Source organism: Hoplias malabaricus, chromosome 4 (assembly GCF_029633855.1).
Source record: "Hoplias malabaricus isolate fHopMal1 chromosome 4, fHopMal1.hap1, whole genome shotgun sequence".
NCBI classification, from domain to species: domain Eukaryota; kingdom Metazoa; phylum Chordata; class Actinopteri; order Characiformes; family Erythrinidae; genus Hoplias; species Hoplias malabaricus.
In genome coordinates, this window is record NC_089803.1 from 43754992 (window position 1) to 43773734 (window position 18743).

Here is an 18743-nt window from a genome sequence, read left to right on the forward strand (position 1 = left end):
ATGTTGGAGTTATTCTTACAACCTTTTCTCCTCCAGTAGCTATTACCATACATGGTGCTTGAGTGTGAACAGGAGTGTATAGGTATGTTAAGATAAATTATTATACATTTAGAGCTCTGCTGACTTAGCAATATTACATTGACCATTAACTGCTTCCCCATGGCTGTGTTTGTGTTTGTGCACGTGTGTCTTTGCACAAGAAGTGCAGCATGCAGAACAGCCATACTAATAGGTTTTATTGATTTTCCTGAGCATAACAGAAAGTGAATGTTATGTTGTGGCATACTCCTTGTCCAAATGAGTGATTTACTAATACCCTCATCCATTTAGAATTTGCTGTTTTTCTTCCTCCCTCGCTCTCCTGTTCATTCCTTTGTCTCTGTGTGCTTGTGTTTGTCTGTGTGAGAGTGGTGCCACACTCTGACCTCTGTAACCTCTGGCTTCCATCCTTAGGTCATGTTCCCCTCTAGTCACCGGTCCCCGGGGCAAATATACACCCCGCACCAGCCTCCTCTCCACACTCCTTCCTCCCGACACCTTTTCCTCCATCCTCAAAAAGTTAAATACCAGGTCTCCTCGCATTTCCTTTACTTTTTGCTTTCTCCACTCCTCTCGTGCCATATTTGCTTTGAGTTTGTGTGTGACCATGATGCGTAGTGTCCGTCTGCAAAAACAGCTGAATCAGCATGCTGTGGATGTGACCCCACTGGCCTGAGAGATTCTTTTCATGATGAATGAACCAATAGAAATTCTCCAGAATTACTTGTGTGTGTATATATGTGTTTATATCTCATCGCTGTTCTATCAAAAACATGTATCTCAAAAATAGCCACTTTACAGGAAAAGGAAAACACATAATACATTTTAATGGACATCAATGTAAAAAGATTTTATTTTGAAGCATTTCTATTGATCCATTCATTGTGAAATTTTTACACAGTGTTGAAAGACAGCTGCTGTGTTCAAATGATGTAGTATCTAAAAATGAACAAAAATGGAGATACATGTTTTTGATTGGACAGCTATGTGCGAGAGAGATTTATTTAGAGGTAGTCAGGCAGCATGAAGATTATAATATTTAATATTCATGTGCCTCCATATGGAAGAACCTGATAAAAGACAGAAGATGTAGGTGACAGAAGGCGTAGATTACTGTGCGTGTGTGTTTCCTGTTGAGAAGCTCAGTCTTGAGCCAAGTGTGGAGCTCTATGCCGGGAATGAATATCAGGTACCATGCTTATATGAAACTATAAAAGCATCAGATTAAGTTGAAAACAAATTCTCTCCTGCTTGCATACACAAACCTGATATGAAGTTCTGTGCTTTCTACAGAATTTCTTCACTTGGTTTAAATTGACCATGAACAAAAATTAAACTGTGAAAAGAATTGGTCGTTCTAAAGAGCCCACTGTATTTGAGGGTGATATGAGGTTTGTAAAATTTCTTTTCCCCCAAAATTAGCTGTGGAAATGTTTAGGAACCAAAGCAATGCAGCCAACGACGTGGCAGGCCATGTAAAGATACAGAGAGCGCTCAGGCGCACATTGAGCTAGACTCACCAACATCCTGAAGCCCAACTTCTGTATCAAACTTATGCTGTAGGTAAAGTATCGATGTGAACCCTATGGCGTAGCCACACACGCACATCTAGCTATGCATCAACACAGACCACAATGACTGTGATTGCTCAGAAATCGGACAGACATAATTAAGTCGAACCGAAGAAGTACAGAAACATGAACTCTTCCACACTAGAGAGGCTGCAGCCTGAAGCAAATTCATGGCAGGAAGTTTCCTCCGACATTTGAATGTCATGAATTAAAAATGTTGAACAAAGGAAGAAGAAAAAAAAATGTCTCTGGGAAAAAAAGACAACTCACAACGAGAAGTAAGACCACTTGGGAAAAACGGGACGGCTTTGTATTTGTTTCTTTTTTGGCACCTCATGTAAGCTGTTCTGTCCCAAGCAATGCCCTACTGACTATAATGCTTTAGAATACTAAAATACTACTACATTGTACACTACATAGTGTAGAGGAATTAGTTTGAAATTCAGCCCTAGCAGACACCAACACACAAGTACATGCTCATAACGGTGTGTAGGGCTCTAGCGCTGCCTACAGTGTAAGCTTTGCGTCGAGTCAACGCAGAAGCATACTTCAGCCTTAACTCATTAACAGTTTCAAAACTCCTCTGCCTTAAACATCAGCACAAAACTGTGTGTTGGGAACTTTATGACATGGGTTTCCATGGCTGAGCAGCTGCATTCAAGCATTACATCACAAAGCACAATGCCAAGGCTTGTACTGAGTAATATAAAGAACACCACCACAGGACTCTGAAGCAGTGTAAATGTGTTCTTGTTGAGTTACCTGCCTGGCTGTGTTTTGGCAGCTGTGAAGTTGGTGGAAGAGGGGGATGCTAGGTTGTATTTCAGGGTTTGTCCAAGGCTTGTCCAGTGAATGAAGGGCTTAATGCATCAGTATAAGACATTTTGGTCCAATGTATGCTTCCAATCTGTGTGAGAAGAGTTTGGGAGAGGTCCTTTTCTGTACCAGCATGACTGTGCCTCAGTGCACAAAGCAAGGTTTATAAAAGCATGGTAGGCTAAGTTGGTGAGGAAGAACTTTACCTGACCTCACCAATCTCAACACCACTGAACATAGATGGACAATGCCAATGTCTGACCACACAAAAGCTCTCCTGAATGAATGGGCAAAATCCCCAACCTCCAAAATCTTGTAGAGAGTCTTTGCAGAAGAGCCATATTAATGCCTATGACTTTATAATGGGATGTCATAAAATCTCCTGTAGGTGTCCATACAGTGTATTTTGAAGGTGGGTGTACATTCTGAAGGACTTCATGCACTCTGAAGTGGATTTACTGGGACATGACATTGTAGTTCTGCTGGCTCAATATCTAATCCTGAAAGGAGCCAGATAGGAAATGCTCAATATCAAATTGCAGTGTGAAAACCTGTCTAATCAGCTCATTGCAATCATTTCACTTCAGAATGTGGATTGCCTAAACAGGGTAAACTGTACATGTAATTTGATACTTTTTCCTGCTGTTTAAGTCTGTAGAAGGCATGGAATGGCAAGCAGTCGTTTTACACCGAAGGCTGAATTGCCATGTTGTATTGCGGTTATTTGACATTCAAATCTCTGTGGTAGTGTTCCAGTTTGTAATGAGTGTTTTAAAATGTTTTTTTCCTGTGTCGTCTATTTCCTATAGTGACTAACAACTTCTTGCAGAATTCAGTGAACATTAAGACATTTTACCTTCTCATCACATTCTCTAGTGTATAACTGCACTCCTCAGCCATTCTCCAACTGAGGTGCAAGCTATGCAGGAACTGCAAGCTAACAGTATGGATGCATTTATAAACCTACAGTTGCTATCAATCAGAACTGGTTAATATCTAAAAGACTCTGTGTTTGCATGGTGTACTCATGCAGTACATGCTGGGTATTGTAGTGAAATATATTTAAACAAATTACATATAAAAAAAACAAATTTTGTCTATACAGAAATTTGTATAAAAAGCATAGGGGGTTTTAAAGACTTTTCAGACTGAATTAGTTTTACCTGTGCAACTAGGATAATGTAATTATTACAGGATTATCCCAGTAGTTTTAATCCCATCTGAACAGACCATTTCAGCCATTTTTGTCAGAGTGCGAAAGATTCCAGAGACTTTTATCTACTGTAAATCGCACAGTAGAAATAACCCCAGGTTATATTAATCCCGGGCAAACTGACATTTAGGGGGTGTTCCGTCAAATCCCGTGGTAAAGCAGTTTTCACTGGTTTTCATATAAATGGATGTTCTGCAGTAAGCGTTTAGTGATGTAATATATGGCACAAATCAGACGAGTCATTCAAGCCTTTGGCTAAACTGGAGTGTTGTATGATGCCCCACACTTGCAATCCTCAAGATGACCTAAACCAGTGGTTTAATTCACCAAAATATTAATTGTAAGATCACCTTTTAATCTGAACAAATGAAAGATCTACAAGCATAAATGCCATAAGGTACAGCTGAATGTTGCCCGGGGCTATATACGGTCTGCAAGTGCTAAACAGGTGTTCCCAGTAGATACCTATCCTACAGCAGCTCCGCGCATGCTCGGACCCACAATTTTGAATGTTTTTATGTGTTTTCATGATAAATCTCTTTTCCTCTGGTGCATTTTACAATCTTAGCTTTTGGTTATTTGCTTCAGCGTTGCAAAGCTGTACATGCTGAATCAAATGTGCAAAACACTATACATTTCTAAACAATTTATCATCGCTGTAATTGCCTTATCTCTGCCCTCATAAAGGGCATATCTCCTGCTTATGGTCCAGTTGGGAGCATATATGCTTCTTTTACTTTATTGAAATATCCACCAGGGTATAGTGTGTCTCTCACTTGTGTTGTAATTTGTAATCTGCATGAAATGTTTCCCGTTTTGAAACCATCAGCGATACTGCCATGTTGGCTCAGTCAGGGCAAGAGCAGCAGCACTAATATCTGTGTGAATGACTGAGTCTATTTTATTGCTATCTTCTGACCCTTTATCTTCTACGAAGGACTAGAAGATGAGGTTGTTGAGGGATGGATATATTTGGTGGGAAGGATGTTCTCAGAACAGTAGAAAGTATGATCTAATGTGTGACGACGGTGCTTGAATCGAGTAGCCACTCCCACCTGTTTTTTTCTTTTTTCAGATAAGATTTCTTATCCAGTTTGAATCCACCATAAAAATTACTGAATTCCTGTGGTAAAATTACATTAGCCCATCTCCCATATAAAATGAATCCTGTCTGAATAAGGTTTCACTCTGCTTGTTGCTGTGTACGCCAGTGTTGTTGTGGCTATTAAAATCACCTTGCAGTTTTCTCTCGACACTCAACTCCTTTTCTTCACTACCCCATCTAACCTTTTTCTCCCACTTTTCTCTCCCCCCACTCTTTCTGACCTGCTCTCTCTCTCCCTCCCCCCCAGATGGAGCAGCCCTCGATGGACCAGAAGGGCCACGGCAATGTCCCCTGGATAGTGGAGCCGGGTCAGGAGGCCAAGAGAGGCGTCAACACCAAGTATGAGACCACTATTTTCTAATATACACCCACACTGTCCACTTCCTGTGTGTGTGCCTTTCAGAGAACGCCCTCTAGAGGCCCCCCACGGAGCCACGGGCCCAGTGACCCGCCCCGCGTCCCTCCGCACGGTCCAGCCGTATACCGTGGCCTCTGCATGATGTCGCTGCTGCTGTCTCTCTTTCACACACACACTCTCTCTCTCTCTCCAAATGCAGCTCTATAAAGGGAGGGTCACACTCTGCCCTCAGGCCGACACACTGCGTGTCACTCTCTCCTTCACTCCGCTCTCATTATCCTCCAACAGTAAAAACAGTATTGTTTTTGTTTTTATTCCCAATTTTTTTCTCCCACCGTTCCACCCCGTTACTGCTCTTCTCGCTCCTTCACAGGGAGTAGCCGACCAAAACCCCAAACCGAACCACTACATACACAAGCACACACTCCCCTACATCCTCTCGACTGCTTGAATGAGAACTTTAAATCCGTAATGCTGCTACTAGCGTGTCACTACAGCATTTTAGTTGGGAGTAGAGGGGCTTTTTTTTGTTCATCAGCAGACAGCAAGGTGCAGTTAGCAGCAGAGGTTTTTTGAGGGCAGGACGAAAAAATGGAGAGAACTTTTGTTACAGCCAGCATAGGTACAGTGAACAGATGCCACCTGAGGACATTTTGCTTGTGTGCTATGTAGCAAAATTTTGATTTAAAAGAAAAAAGAAAAAAAAAAAGTTTGCCTGGGGGAAAAAAAATTGATATTTCAGTTCCTTTATTTTGGACAATTTTTCTTTTGCAAACATATCCAAAATGGCCTGTAAGGGGCAGCCTGGGGTGTGGCTTTTTTTCTAAAACCGTGCTGGAGGTCCGTGTTTTACGTCAGGGTGTTTGCGTTCATATCCGCTCTCCCAGCAATGAGCAAGCCGTGTCAAAACTTTGCTTTTAAAAGGAAGCTTATTTTACACTGAAGCATTTGCGAGCTCTTTTATCTCTAATTACTGTTCCTGTTTTTGGTTTGGTGGCCCTGAGGCAGGCACTTTGACCTGCAGAGTGGTCCGTGTTGGACTGATGGTGAAGGGGGCATCTGAGAGGCTTTTTTTTTTTTTTTTTTTCCTTTTTTAAAACCTTTTTTTTTTTTCATGGACGCTCTGGATAAGTGATTTAATCTCATTCGCAGGGCAGTGCCGGACGCCCATGTCTATTACTGTGGAAATCAAAGAATGTAGCCAGCCCCTAACATGGACCCTCTCATACACACATTGCAAAAAGGACTACAAATGTGGAGCCTAAAAGTGTCACTGGACTACAAACATGGCAGAGCCTTTCATGAACGGATATTAAGCGTAAACGCGGTGTGTTAAAGACTGCCGATGTGGACCAATGGCCTTTTACACACCACAGTGGACTACAGAACAACAGGGATCTGGACCTTTCCCAATTGAATGTACACTTCACTCAGAGCCTCTTCACTGCTTTGTGCTCAGGCTTTGCTGCGAGGGTCCGTGGACTAATGCTGTGTGAGGGAGAAGGTTGGGGGTAAGGCAAGGTGCCATGGAGATAGGACATAATTCCATGGTCACTCTCAAGACTCATTTTGCCCAGGTCTAAAGTCAAAAATACAGACCAGGGTATGAATGGACCTCTTGGGTTGCTGTATTTTTACTTTTCAGTTGTCCTCTTCAATTTCCTTTTGGTTTGTTTATGGTTGATACATTATGACTATTATGCACAATGTGAATGGATTTATTGCACTGGACATCATGAAATTGACGCGTCTCGTGCCAAAATCACTACAGATTTGTTGTTGACATGATTGAAAATGCCATGCAGATTATTATTCATATTGGCAAAACATTTTAATGTTTAATAGAAGTCTATTCTGCCATTATTCTATTTCTTAATTACCTATTATTATTATTATTATTAATTATTCTTAATGTGCAATTCTTGTCTAATGTTGTCTTAATGTTACATTATTTTTATATGATATGTTGGGCTTGAGAATAATAGCCATCCTAATGAAAAAAATGAAGTATTATGATGATTATTATTGTAGTAAAGCAGAGAATGTGTGAATGGCTCCACGCAACTTTGCTTTCAGATGAAAGGCCATTGTTTTTTTCTCACGGAGCTGTTACACAGAGACAGATGTACTATTTTAACTCAGTGTCACTGTAGAGATTTTTGCCACAGTTTCTCCTGTAAATAAATATTTTGTTGACTCATTGTTCATACATGTAATGTAGTTTAACATAAAAACAAAGAAATAAAAGAAAAAAAAAAAAAGCTACGATATCACACTGGTCAACATGGTACCAAATTTTCAGAGGTCAAAGTGTGGCTGATTTACTGTTGATCAAGAGCTTGTAAGGAGAAGAGAAGCAGAGTTGCTAACCTACATGTAAATAGGCTTGGGCTTCCAGCACTCTTAGTTTTCTAAGTTTGGTCTTTATTTATATCCAGGCAAAGCACATGGAATAAATTGGACTTGTACGACCATTCCCTGCTGCGTGGCCTCTACTTCCTCCTCATCTTAGCCCCACACGCATAATCCTGCATGCATTTAAATAAAGCCTCCATGCCTGCATTCTGAAGCCTAACTTTTTATATATCCACCTCTTTCCCTTAGCCCATGCTGAAGGTCCCCCAATCCCTAATCCCCCCATCTACTCAATACTCCTGCTGAATTTTAGGCCTCATTTTTAATGCGCATGTGCTCAGATCTTAAAACGGTCATAAGGGAATATTCATTTTTAAGTACTGATTTATAAAATTGAATTAAATGTGCTCTGTGCAGATCAAAACAAATTTACTGTCCTACATGAACAGTAGCACCAGTGTCCTACAGGTCTCACAGGTTGCTTTAATGAATCACTTAACTGTAAATTCAGAAACATTTAGAATTCAATTTTAGTACGTTTTATAAATGAGGTCCCAGTCTTGCCCATTTTGGTATTTATTCTTATTCTAACACTGAACAATAAGTCTTATTAAAGCCTTGTGCTGAGTTTGTTTCACAGGAGGGAAAACACCAAAAAATATTCGTGTGTACAAGTATGGTGCAGGACCAATCTTGTAAGACTGCAGCTATCAGTCGACATAAACGTTGATTATAACGGTGTCCACTAAGGATGTCGTTAAATCCCTTTGCGCAGAAGAGTTCTCTATCAAAATGAATTATTTGACACATCATAAAATAATCTTGTCACATATTTTACAACATCAACTCTCATTTTTCAGAACTAATTCAACTAGATGCACACTGACTTTTAGCCGTTTACACTAGGGCTGTGCCATATCGTATCGTTCGCTATAATATCATTTATTTTTTAAATAAAATAAAAAATAAAAAAATCAATATGATGATATGTCTTGTTTGCATAATGATTCAGCACAACAACTATTTTGTGTTTGTTTTCTTATTTACTGTGAAGCTTTAAGATTATTTTTTTGTATAATTGTTTCCTTTTTGCTGTTTATATGTTTACAATATAAGCAAATGTTTACTGATTTCTTTTGTCACTTCTTTATATTTGAATATTTGAAACTTGCATTTCTAGAAATATAAAACTTAATAAATAAAACCATTTAATGCTATTAATATATTTTAAATATATTTAAATTATTAAGACTAATATTAATATAACATTTATTTTGTTGCATTAGTGCATGCTTGAAATGAATAAAAGTATTGTTCAGTGTTTTATTCATATCGCCAAGAACATCGTTATTGCAAAAAAAAAAAAAAAAAAAAAAAAAAAAAACCTGAAATATCGTGATATTATTTTAGGGCCATATCTCCCACCCCTAGTCTACACTCAACCATTCTCTGAAAAATAAACAAACCAAGCACACATATGGAAAGAGATTAGTCTCAAAATACTTTACAAATGTGCAAATGTTAATCCACAAATTAAACACAAGTCACAAATATGTTTCACTATTCACAAATGAATACATCCAAATCTGTCACGGTCTGCAATTTGTACAAATACAGTTACATTCATAAATGCATGTTTTTGGGTTTCATAGATATATAATTTTATGTGAAAATAAATACATTTGTGTAAATTTACAATGAATATATTTGTAAAGTCTCGAATTTAAAATGTATTTGTAAATTGCAGAATCTGCATTTGTGAATCAAGTCACTCACGTGTTTTTCGTGATGTGCATTTGTTCATTTCCTCTCGCGGGGTTTTGGATTTTGAGACTTTCCTTTCGCCCCGATCCAAAAAAAAAATGCAGCGTGATCCACAAATGTGGGGGGGTGGGGATCAGCTTACAGCTCTTAGGTGCCGGGTCAGAAGTGATTGGCCCTTGTGTAAACCAATAGCAGCGATTTTGTAAATGACTAATTTAAACATTTAGGCCCAAACTGTTGACTTTAGAAAAGAAAAACTCAAGAATGCAGTAGAAATATGCTGGTTTAGTCATTTCTTTAACATTTCTACCAGAGACAAATCATGTAGAAAAGAAACCGTTCTAGCCAGAACTACAAACTCGCCACACTATTCCACCTTAAACGGTGTAGCAGCTGGCCTCCGGGTTCCACATTAAACAAATTCTTATCATTTTTAATCGTCAAATCATCAACTAATAATAAAAAAAAAACATTAGACGACTACCAAAATAATGGATAGTTGCGGCACGGTGGCTTGGTGGTTAGCACGTTCGCCTCCCAGCGCTGGGATCTTGGGTTCAAGTCCCATCTGGGTGGAGTTTCCATGTTCTCCCCGTGTCTGCGTGGGTTTCCTCCGGGGGCTCCGGTTTCCTCCCACAGTCCAAAAAACATGGAGGGTAGGTGAATTGGCTTCTGTAAAAACTGTCCTGGTTAATGAGTGTGAATGTGTGTGTGCCCAGATATGGATTGGCGCTCTGTCCTGGGTGAAGTCCTAGTGCCCGATCCAGTCCTCCAGGTGGACGGCTGTTCTGGTTGAGAGTACGCTGTGCGCGTTTGGCTGCCGCTTCTCGCCAGTGTGTGTGTGTGAATTGAGCGTTCTGAGCAGTGTAGATTGTAAAGCGTCCTTGGGTGTCTAGAAAGGCGCTATATAAGTGTAACGATAAAAAAAATAAAATAAAAAAAAATAAAAAAACACATTCCAACATCTAAAATAGAATATCAGAATAGCACACCACATTTGACACGCACCCATTCTTTATTACGGAACACCATGTGGCCAAGTATCCAGACACTTCCATCCCTTTCTAGCTAGATGTACAGTTAGATAAACACACCTCATATAATAGATTTGTCAGCACAGCTCAATGTTAAGCCTTTGCTATAGAGGTATAAGACGCCCCAACATTGGGCTTTATTGAAAGTGCTGAATTCTATAGGAGTTATCCTATATCAGAGTCTAGTTTGAAGCAGACATCTTCAAATGGCTGACCACCTGTGTGTCATACTTGTTCTGAAAATGTTGCATTAATCAAAAGCCGCAGTGTAAAGTGCCACTATGAAATGAGACGAGAAAAACCCTTTGCTGGGAGAAACATTTAGCAACTGGACCTAAATCATAATACCCCTGCTTTAAAGTCTTCTTGAAAGAATAGAGGCTACAGCAACGAGAGACAGAGTGGCTATTAATACGCATGATTTCAGTAGAAATGCTGCACATTCTAGCATCCTTTGGGACAAAATGGAGATATTGCAAATTGACTCTTTTTCCAGTTTTCTGCATCAACTGCATCGGGTTATTAGTAGCTCTATGATGCCTGTCACAGTGAATGAGATGCGGGTGAGAGACACAAATGTCTTATGTGTTCTGACAAGGATGTGTGTGTGTGTGTGAGAGAGAGAGAGAGAGAGAGAGAGAGAGAGTGTGAGTGAGTGAGTGAGTGAGTACGTTGTCAGGGTAATCTGGCCCTAGGTGGTGATGAAAAGACGCTTCATCTGAGGTGGCCTCTGTTGCCATGGAGCTCCCACCTTTACATTCCTCTACACCTATCCTACTTCATTAGTCCTTGAGAACTCCTCTGTCAATCAGGTTCACTCAGTGACGGATGAACACAAGCTCCACAAAGCAGCAGCACTGTTTAAATGGAGACCAACATCTACAGATTACCAAACACACACACAGAAGAGATAGCCTATTTCAGAGCAGTGTTTGCATTTCTATGAAGTGTGTGTTGTGTAGCTTATTGGTCAGTACTGCTGCCATGTAGCCAGCCAATCACACTACACCACACCACACCAAGTAAAGTCCTTGGGAAGGACTAATAATGCTTACATCTGGCCTACATCTGTATTATGATTAGAACTTGGGTTGTTCTCCTCAAGAGCAAAAAAAAAGACGCTGCCTACAGAGCTGGGCTTAGATTAATTGAGCACATTTCTCTGCTTCTGAGAATTATATATATATAAATCCAATATAGGACACACCAGCAGACAGAGAGCAAGAGAGAGAGAGGCCTGTATTCTGTACAAGTTGTGTCTGGCAGATGTCTCCAGAGTGCTCTTTGTGAAGGTTAAGTTTAGCTGCTGATCCCAGCGGAGCTCCATCAGAAACATCTACACCATGTAGACATTTCCAGCCCAAGCTAAAAGTTTAATCCCCTCAGTTTGGCTGAAAGCTCGCAGCAGTTTCACAAGCACACACAAAAAAACTGCCAGAACAAAGACATGCTTTCATTCCCAAACATCAAATAAGTATCTGAATGACATTTTAGCAAAAAAACAAAAGGGGATCTTATTATTAAATATTATGCACTCAATGTGCATTGTATCACTTAAAAATAGAAAGAGAGAGAGAGAGAGACAGACAGGGAGCAGGAGAGAGGGAACTGGAGGATCCTTGTATCCCAGATGGTTCACATCCTCCAGCCATTTGCTAAATTAAGTATCAGAGGATAACCATTTATGTAATTACCACAGATTAATTAATTAGCACTTACAGAAAGTGCCAAATCGATTTTGAGTGAGATAAGGAGAAGTAGGTTTCAAAGAAAGCTACATGAAATGAAGCAGCAGTAAAAAAAAAAAAAAAAAAACAACATAGTAAGCATTCTTAAAATTTACCATGAAGTATGCACTATTTTTCGGGAAATTTTGTTGTAAGCATACCAACAAGGTTTTGAATAATGAACTCTACATGCCCTTGTACTTACATATTATAGCTCTCCAATTAAAGAGGTACCTATATTTATATGGATTTTTTATATGGATTTGCTACATTATTTGAACACAGCAGCTGTCCTTCACATTGTGTGTACATTGCATGATGAATGAACCAATAGAAATGCTCCAAAATTACTTGGAATAAAATCAATTTTACATTCACTTCCACTGAAAGTTAAGATTAAAAATTGCCCTTCTCCTGTAGAGTTTATATATATTTTGGACTGTGAAGATATATGTCTAATAATATTTTTACACCATAAAAGAATCCTAATAATCCTCTGTATTGTTAAAAAGATGAGACAGATTTTCCCAATTTTTTAAAACTAATTTAATTACATTGAAATTACAGTGTATGAGCCCTGTGTTCATGTCATGAATTAAATATTACAAAACCCGAAAAAGATCAAATCTATGATATCACTTAAGTGTTATTGATTGTCTGCTGTCGGAATTCAATTCAACCACAGTGGCAAATTTCCGAGTCTATAATGTACAAATATATATAAAAAATTCTCTCCCTGCTGCACAATTTAAATTTTGAAGACATTTTTAACCAATGACAGTGTGCACCTCACCGCCCACATACACACAAAATGACAAATGGTGAACAATGTTATTGTGATAGCAACTAATGGGGATCCAAATAAATCAATAATTAATTATGACAAAATGGCTTTAAATTACGAATGCAATATCAGTACTAGCTAAGAAGGTTCCATAACAGTTCAGAGCACGGATGGCAACCTTTCTGGTGGCTGTTCCACACGGACATTGTTCAACACAGAAAGCTTACAAACCTCTATGCCTGGTTTTCTCAGCACAGTCAGATATGTACTATGACATAAGGATGCGCTGATTGGCTCTTTACGCATTTTACTGCTCAGATATGAATATATTCTGCAACACAACCTTTTTACAGTTGATTTTAAAAGTACAACCTATATATCTAAATACATGTATTATATTTTTAAAGATTGTACCCTGACCACACGAGTCCTCCCGTTGGCCACATATCCTGCAAGCGTCCTGCTCCTGATTTAACTGATAACCCTGATAATCGGCCCTGCAATATAAGAGAAGCCGGTGTTTCCCAAACCTTTTTCTGGAGACATCGTGCCCTGCACATTATGCTTTCTCTTCTCCCAGCACATATGATTCAACTACTAAGTTAATGAACAAGTCAATTGAGCTTTCAGAAGTTGAGAAATATAGGTGTGTTAATGCAGTGAAACCATTAAAATGTGCAGGGCAGGGGGGTCTCTATGACCATGGTTAAGAAATGCTGCTTTACAAGTTTATGGAAAAACCTTCTTAACTAGTAATGTTGTAATTGTATTTGTAATTATCCAATTGTCATTTTATGTGTATGTTGGGGGTACAACATCATTGTTTAAGCAAAATGTCACATCTCCGAGATTGGATTCGTTCAGAAAATATATTTTTTTAAAATAAATTTGTACATTATACACTGTCAGAAAAATTGTCACTGGTGGTATCTTTTGGTGTCACTGTAATGGTACCCTCAATGGTACATTTTCTATATTATTTATAGAATTAAAATTTGTTGTGTTGATTTTATACACCCCATTTAATCACCAGGATTTATATTGTGGGCTTTTAAAAAAAGTTGTGGAGAAGAGAATATACTTCTAGGGAATACAACTGGAATGTTAAACCACTGTTATACAGTTAAGGATACATTTGCACTGTTTGTACCTTTAGTAACAATAATGTACCTGTGCACCTTTATGTCTGAGTGCACTCTATCCTCTGAAATACTGTTTACAGTACTCCCATGTTCCTGTAATAACACTGACTCTGATCTGGTTTTAGTTTGTAAATATTTCATTAGTTGAAACCGTATTCATATATATGAGGACCAGTTTACAAATAGTTCCTGTGGCAATGTACAACAGTTTAAGCAGCTGAGGCTACACTAAAGGCAGAGAATAAGACAGGGACTAAGCCAGAGACTAAAACAGTGCTGGTATTTGGCCGAACGGCAGCATGGGATCTGTCGTCACCTAAGTGATGAGCCCAGTGTGCAGCGGCTGGCACCAGTTCTCTGCCAGCCACACGTCCAGCTCTATACACACACTCCACTTCTGACCACGCCTCACAGCGGACACTCAGTGGCCAGCAACACACCCCACAGCCTGCTGACCAAGCCAGCATCCGCTTTCACCACAGCCAAAGTAACCAGGAGAGGTGAATGAAAAGGTAAATTTATTAATGAAACTGAGCCAATAGGTGATCATCACTCGCTTTCTGAAAAAAAATTGGCAAAAGTTTGTGGGGACAAAATTCCACTTTGTTGTCTGAAATGATGGGTAACAACAGGGGACTCTGTCCCCATTTGTTGAAGTAACTGCTTCTAATTCTACTCCATTTAACTGCAGTTAGCTACAAAAGGTCAGGGAGGGACATTAATGAGGTCAGGGAGACATCCCAAAAATTACTGAATGGAGCTCAGTCACTCAAGAGAAGGGTTTTCTCTGCTCAATGCCCTTCTGGATTATGCTTGGTGACTGAGCATATGTGCAACTGCTTCAGAGCATCAATTTCCTTTCATGCTTTTCTATGATATTAATCAAATTGTATTCCTTATAATATAAATGTGAAGCTGAGTGTGCTCACAATGACTGCTCGTTAAATTAGTTGAATGCACTAAAATTACATATTTTTACACATACGGCGTATTTACACAGTACTGGGATAAATAAAAAATACACAGCTTTTTGAGCTGGCATGTTCATGTCTGATTAATAATATTTTATATATATATATATATGCAAACTGGACCAAAATATTTCCAAGAGCTGCTCATAGTGTGCACAAAAAAACATTCACTGCTTCATAAAAACAGGACTTCAATGCATATTTAATAAAGCTATTATATTATTAAGATAAAAGCATAAGGCCTATTTGGGCCAGCACTTGTGGAGACCAGCAGGCCAGGCCCAGTTATCTTTCAGAACACTCTGCTGTCCATAGTGCTGAGTGCTCAGTGTTGTGCTGACTAAACCCATTCTGCCTGGACAAAAGCAGCTTAAAGTGGATGCCTGAAGTAGGGAAGGTATTATCAACAAATGACAGTCTTTACCTCCACCCAGACACAGACACATATACGCGCTCTCATACAGTGGGCATGCATGTACGCACTGACAGAGTGTGCACACACCCTCACACACACACTCTCTCTCTCACACACACACACACACTCATACATTATGCAAACACAGAGAAAGATACAAAACACACTCTTACAGAGTAGCCATGTGCACTGAAATACACACTGAGCATGAATGTACATACACAAACACAGTGTCACAGACAAACAAGGTGGCTGAGGGCTAACCTCATGAGCTCTGTGAATGGCCATAATTCAGAGCATACACAAACACATGATCGCCTAAAATCAAACTCCATTTAGCTAAAGAAAACCAAAACAAAACATGGATTTATCTTCATGCATCAATCCTGCAGTCAAAATCCAAAGCTGCATTGATCCTGTAGTGTTAAAATCAACTACAATAATATTCATTAATTTATGCATTCAGTCATTGAAATCTGAAATATACATTTGTTTGAGTTGTTTTTATTCTAATGTGGCAGATTATGAAAAAAAAAGTTCAGTGAATGTAAAGATTTGTGTGTTGTATAATTAATTCAGAGCACAGGGTGTTCCTTATAAGAAGTGTGGAATTTATGTTTGTGAATTGAGAATAAAAAAGTAATAAAAACACTGGAACATGAATTAGTTCATTCATTCATATTCTATAACTGATTCGTCCTGATAAAGGTTGTGGCCTGGAGCCCCTACAGGAGCAGCTGGAGGAAACCCACATTGATACAGAGAGAACTCAGCCAACATCTCGCAGATAAGGTGAGGACTGAACACAGGATCCTGGAGCTGTGTGGCAGAGATAAATCTTGTTGGGCAATCATGCCACCCTGTATTAATAACAATTAATTCATTCATTCTATATCTGTAACCACATATCCAGTTCAGGGTCGTGGTGGGTCCAGAGCCTACCTGGAATCATTGGGCACAAGGCAGGAATACACCCGAGAGGGGGCGCCAGTCCTTCACAAGGCAATACACACGGACACTTTTGAGTCGCCAATCCACCTACCAACGTGTGTTTTTGGACTGTGGGAGGAAACTGGAGCACCCGGAGGAAACCCACGTGGACACGGGGAGAACACACCAAACTCCTCACAGACTGTCACCCGGAGCAGGAATCGAACCCACAACCTCCAGGTCCCTGGAGCTCTGTGACTGTGACACTACCTGCTACACCACCGTGCCACCCTAATAACAATTCCAAAATAATCAAATTTAATCAAATCATAATAAACTCTGAGTTGTTGTGAATTATTTACTTAAAGGGAAATTCTACAGGTCTATCATTTCTAGAATTCAGTTGAGATATCAAGTCAGTCAGAGAAATTTGACATAAATGATCTGTTCTTAACAGTGATTGGCTAGGATCTACAACAAATACAGCCATTTTTTTAACTAGTTTCTCAAGCATGGATAATTTCACACAGAAAAAAAAACAAATAACACTCCACACTATAGGGTGTACATCTTAGCCATTGATTAATACAGCCATTTCTGACAAATCAGGCTAAATTGTGTCTGCTGCCACTATGGTTGTACGTTTGAATCTTTTTTTTTTTATAGCTGTTTCTTAGAATGGTTCAATAGTAGTGGGACAGACAGGCTGGCCTTGTCTGGCTACAACTCTGAGGGAAGCCCACACTGACCACAGGCTATGACATCTGGTCTCCGCCCTTCTCTGTATCTTATAAACACACAATATTGTATCTGTGAATTGTGGGGACTTCAATTACTTTTGCAAAATTAATACTAGCTAAACATTAACCCTAAACTTAACCCAACCTTAAAACATGTCTACACCTTAAATTATAATCAGGTTTGATCAGGTTTTGGTCCTCACAGTGTGAAATCTTCCTCGTACACACTAGGGCTGTGCCATATTGTATTGTTCTCAATAATATCATCATAAATTTTTTTTAAACGATTTTAAAAAGTAAATATTGTGATATTCCAACATGTTTACCTAATGACGTCATGCAATTAGTCATAAAATGGCATACATTCTTTACACGAGTCTTTTAGGCACAGTGAGGTACTGTGGAAAGTGGCTCTGAATGATTGAAATTACATTTGTAGTAAAATAAGACTTTTTATTATATGAAACCATTTAATACTTTTGATATATTTTACATATATTTATTATAATTAATATAATTTATTTTGTTGCAATAGTGTGTTATTGAAATTAATAAAAGTATTTTTCATTGTTTTGTAATATCGCCAAAGATATCGTTATCATGAACATACCCTGAAATATCATGATAATATTTTAGGGCCATATCACCCACCCCTAGTGCACAAACATACATATGTCTACATGCTTTCAAGGGGCCATTACATAGACATCCATTTATTTTGTGGAGATTTACCCTGACCTTAACCATAACTACTACTACCCTGGGCCTAGTCCTAAACCTAACCTCACGCTTAACATACAGTATCAGTCAAGGGTTTAGACACATTTTCTCATTGGTCATTGGTGGAATAGGTCTATTCACTGTATAGAACTGTGTACCAGCCCTACCCCTGCACAACCCAGGCTATGGTCTCAAATGCATTAAGAAGGTTCTAGAAATTAAACTCTCCCAGAGTGGGTGTGTCCAGACATTTGACTGATATCTTCACCTTAAAGTGTATGATTTACATCACAGGGACATTATTTTTGTCCCCATATGGACATGATATCCACACAGTATATGTGTAGATAGATTTTTAGTCCCCACAATGAGATGAATATCTAGTGTGCGCACACACAAACACACATGGACTCATGCCATCTGACCTGACGAGAGTGAGCAATAAACTGAACCCCAGCAGTGTGAGCAGCTGACAGGAACCATTCTCTGGCCAGGGATCAGTGAGAGTGAGCGGTGGGAAAGATGACGCCTGAGCACACACCTCACTGCACAGAGCAACAGGAGGGGGCAAGGACAGTGGGGGGATATGGATGGACATGGGGGCCAGTTAGGGGTCATATAAGCGTTACAAGTTTATTTCCAATACTCAGTCAGACACAAATAATAATAATAATCCTGGAATTTTTTATACATATCTGACATAAAGGATTTAAAATAAAGGCTCAAGGAGTCTTGACTTGGATGCATTATACCAAAACACGTAATTAACAAAACTCCTTAGGTAAAAACATATAAGATATAAGAAAATAAACACAATAAGATAAATGTTTCATTCACTTGTTTATCCATAACTGTATTTTACACTGATAGGCTACATAGGCTGAGACCTTTGTTAACGCTGCTCAGACTGTGTAGTAGAGTGTGTTAGAGGTCAGTATGTAAGTTGAGGGTTTGAGTGGTGATATCAGCAGGCCACTGGGCAGTGATGGGCACTCAGCATGACTAAGTTTTCTGTGCCAGCCTGTGTACTGCCAGGTACGCTAGATTAATAGCAGTCTA

General features: G+C 39.2%; 1 protein-coding gene across 3 annotated transcripts in view; it reads left to right on the forward strand.

Annotated features, from left to right (window-relative positions):
• anks1b (ankyrin repeat and sterile alpha motif domain containing 1B) overlaps positions 1 to 8506 on the forward strand; it is a 276601-nt gene extending 268095 nt beyond the window's left edge. For all 3 annotated transcript variants that reach the window (XM_066667270.1, XM_066667271.1, XM_066667272.1), the window contains 2 exons: positions 4992 to 5083; positions 6255 to 8506. In XM_066667270.1, the coding sequence (XP_066523367.1) occupies positions 4992 to 5083; positions 6255 to 6303 (141 nt within the window). In that variant the 3' untranslated portion in view covers positions 6304 to 8506. The remainder of the gene's footprint in view (positions 1 to 4991; positions 5084 to 6254) is intronic.
• The last annotated feature ends 10237 nt before the right edge of the window (positions 8507 to 18743 follow it).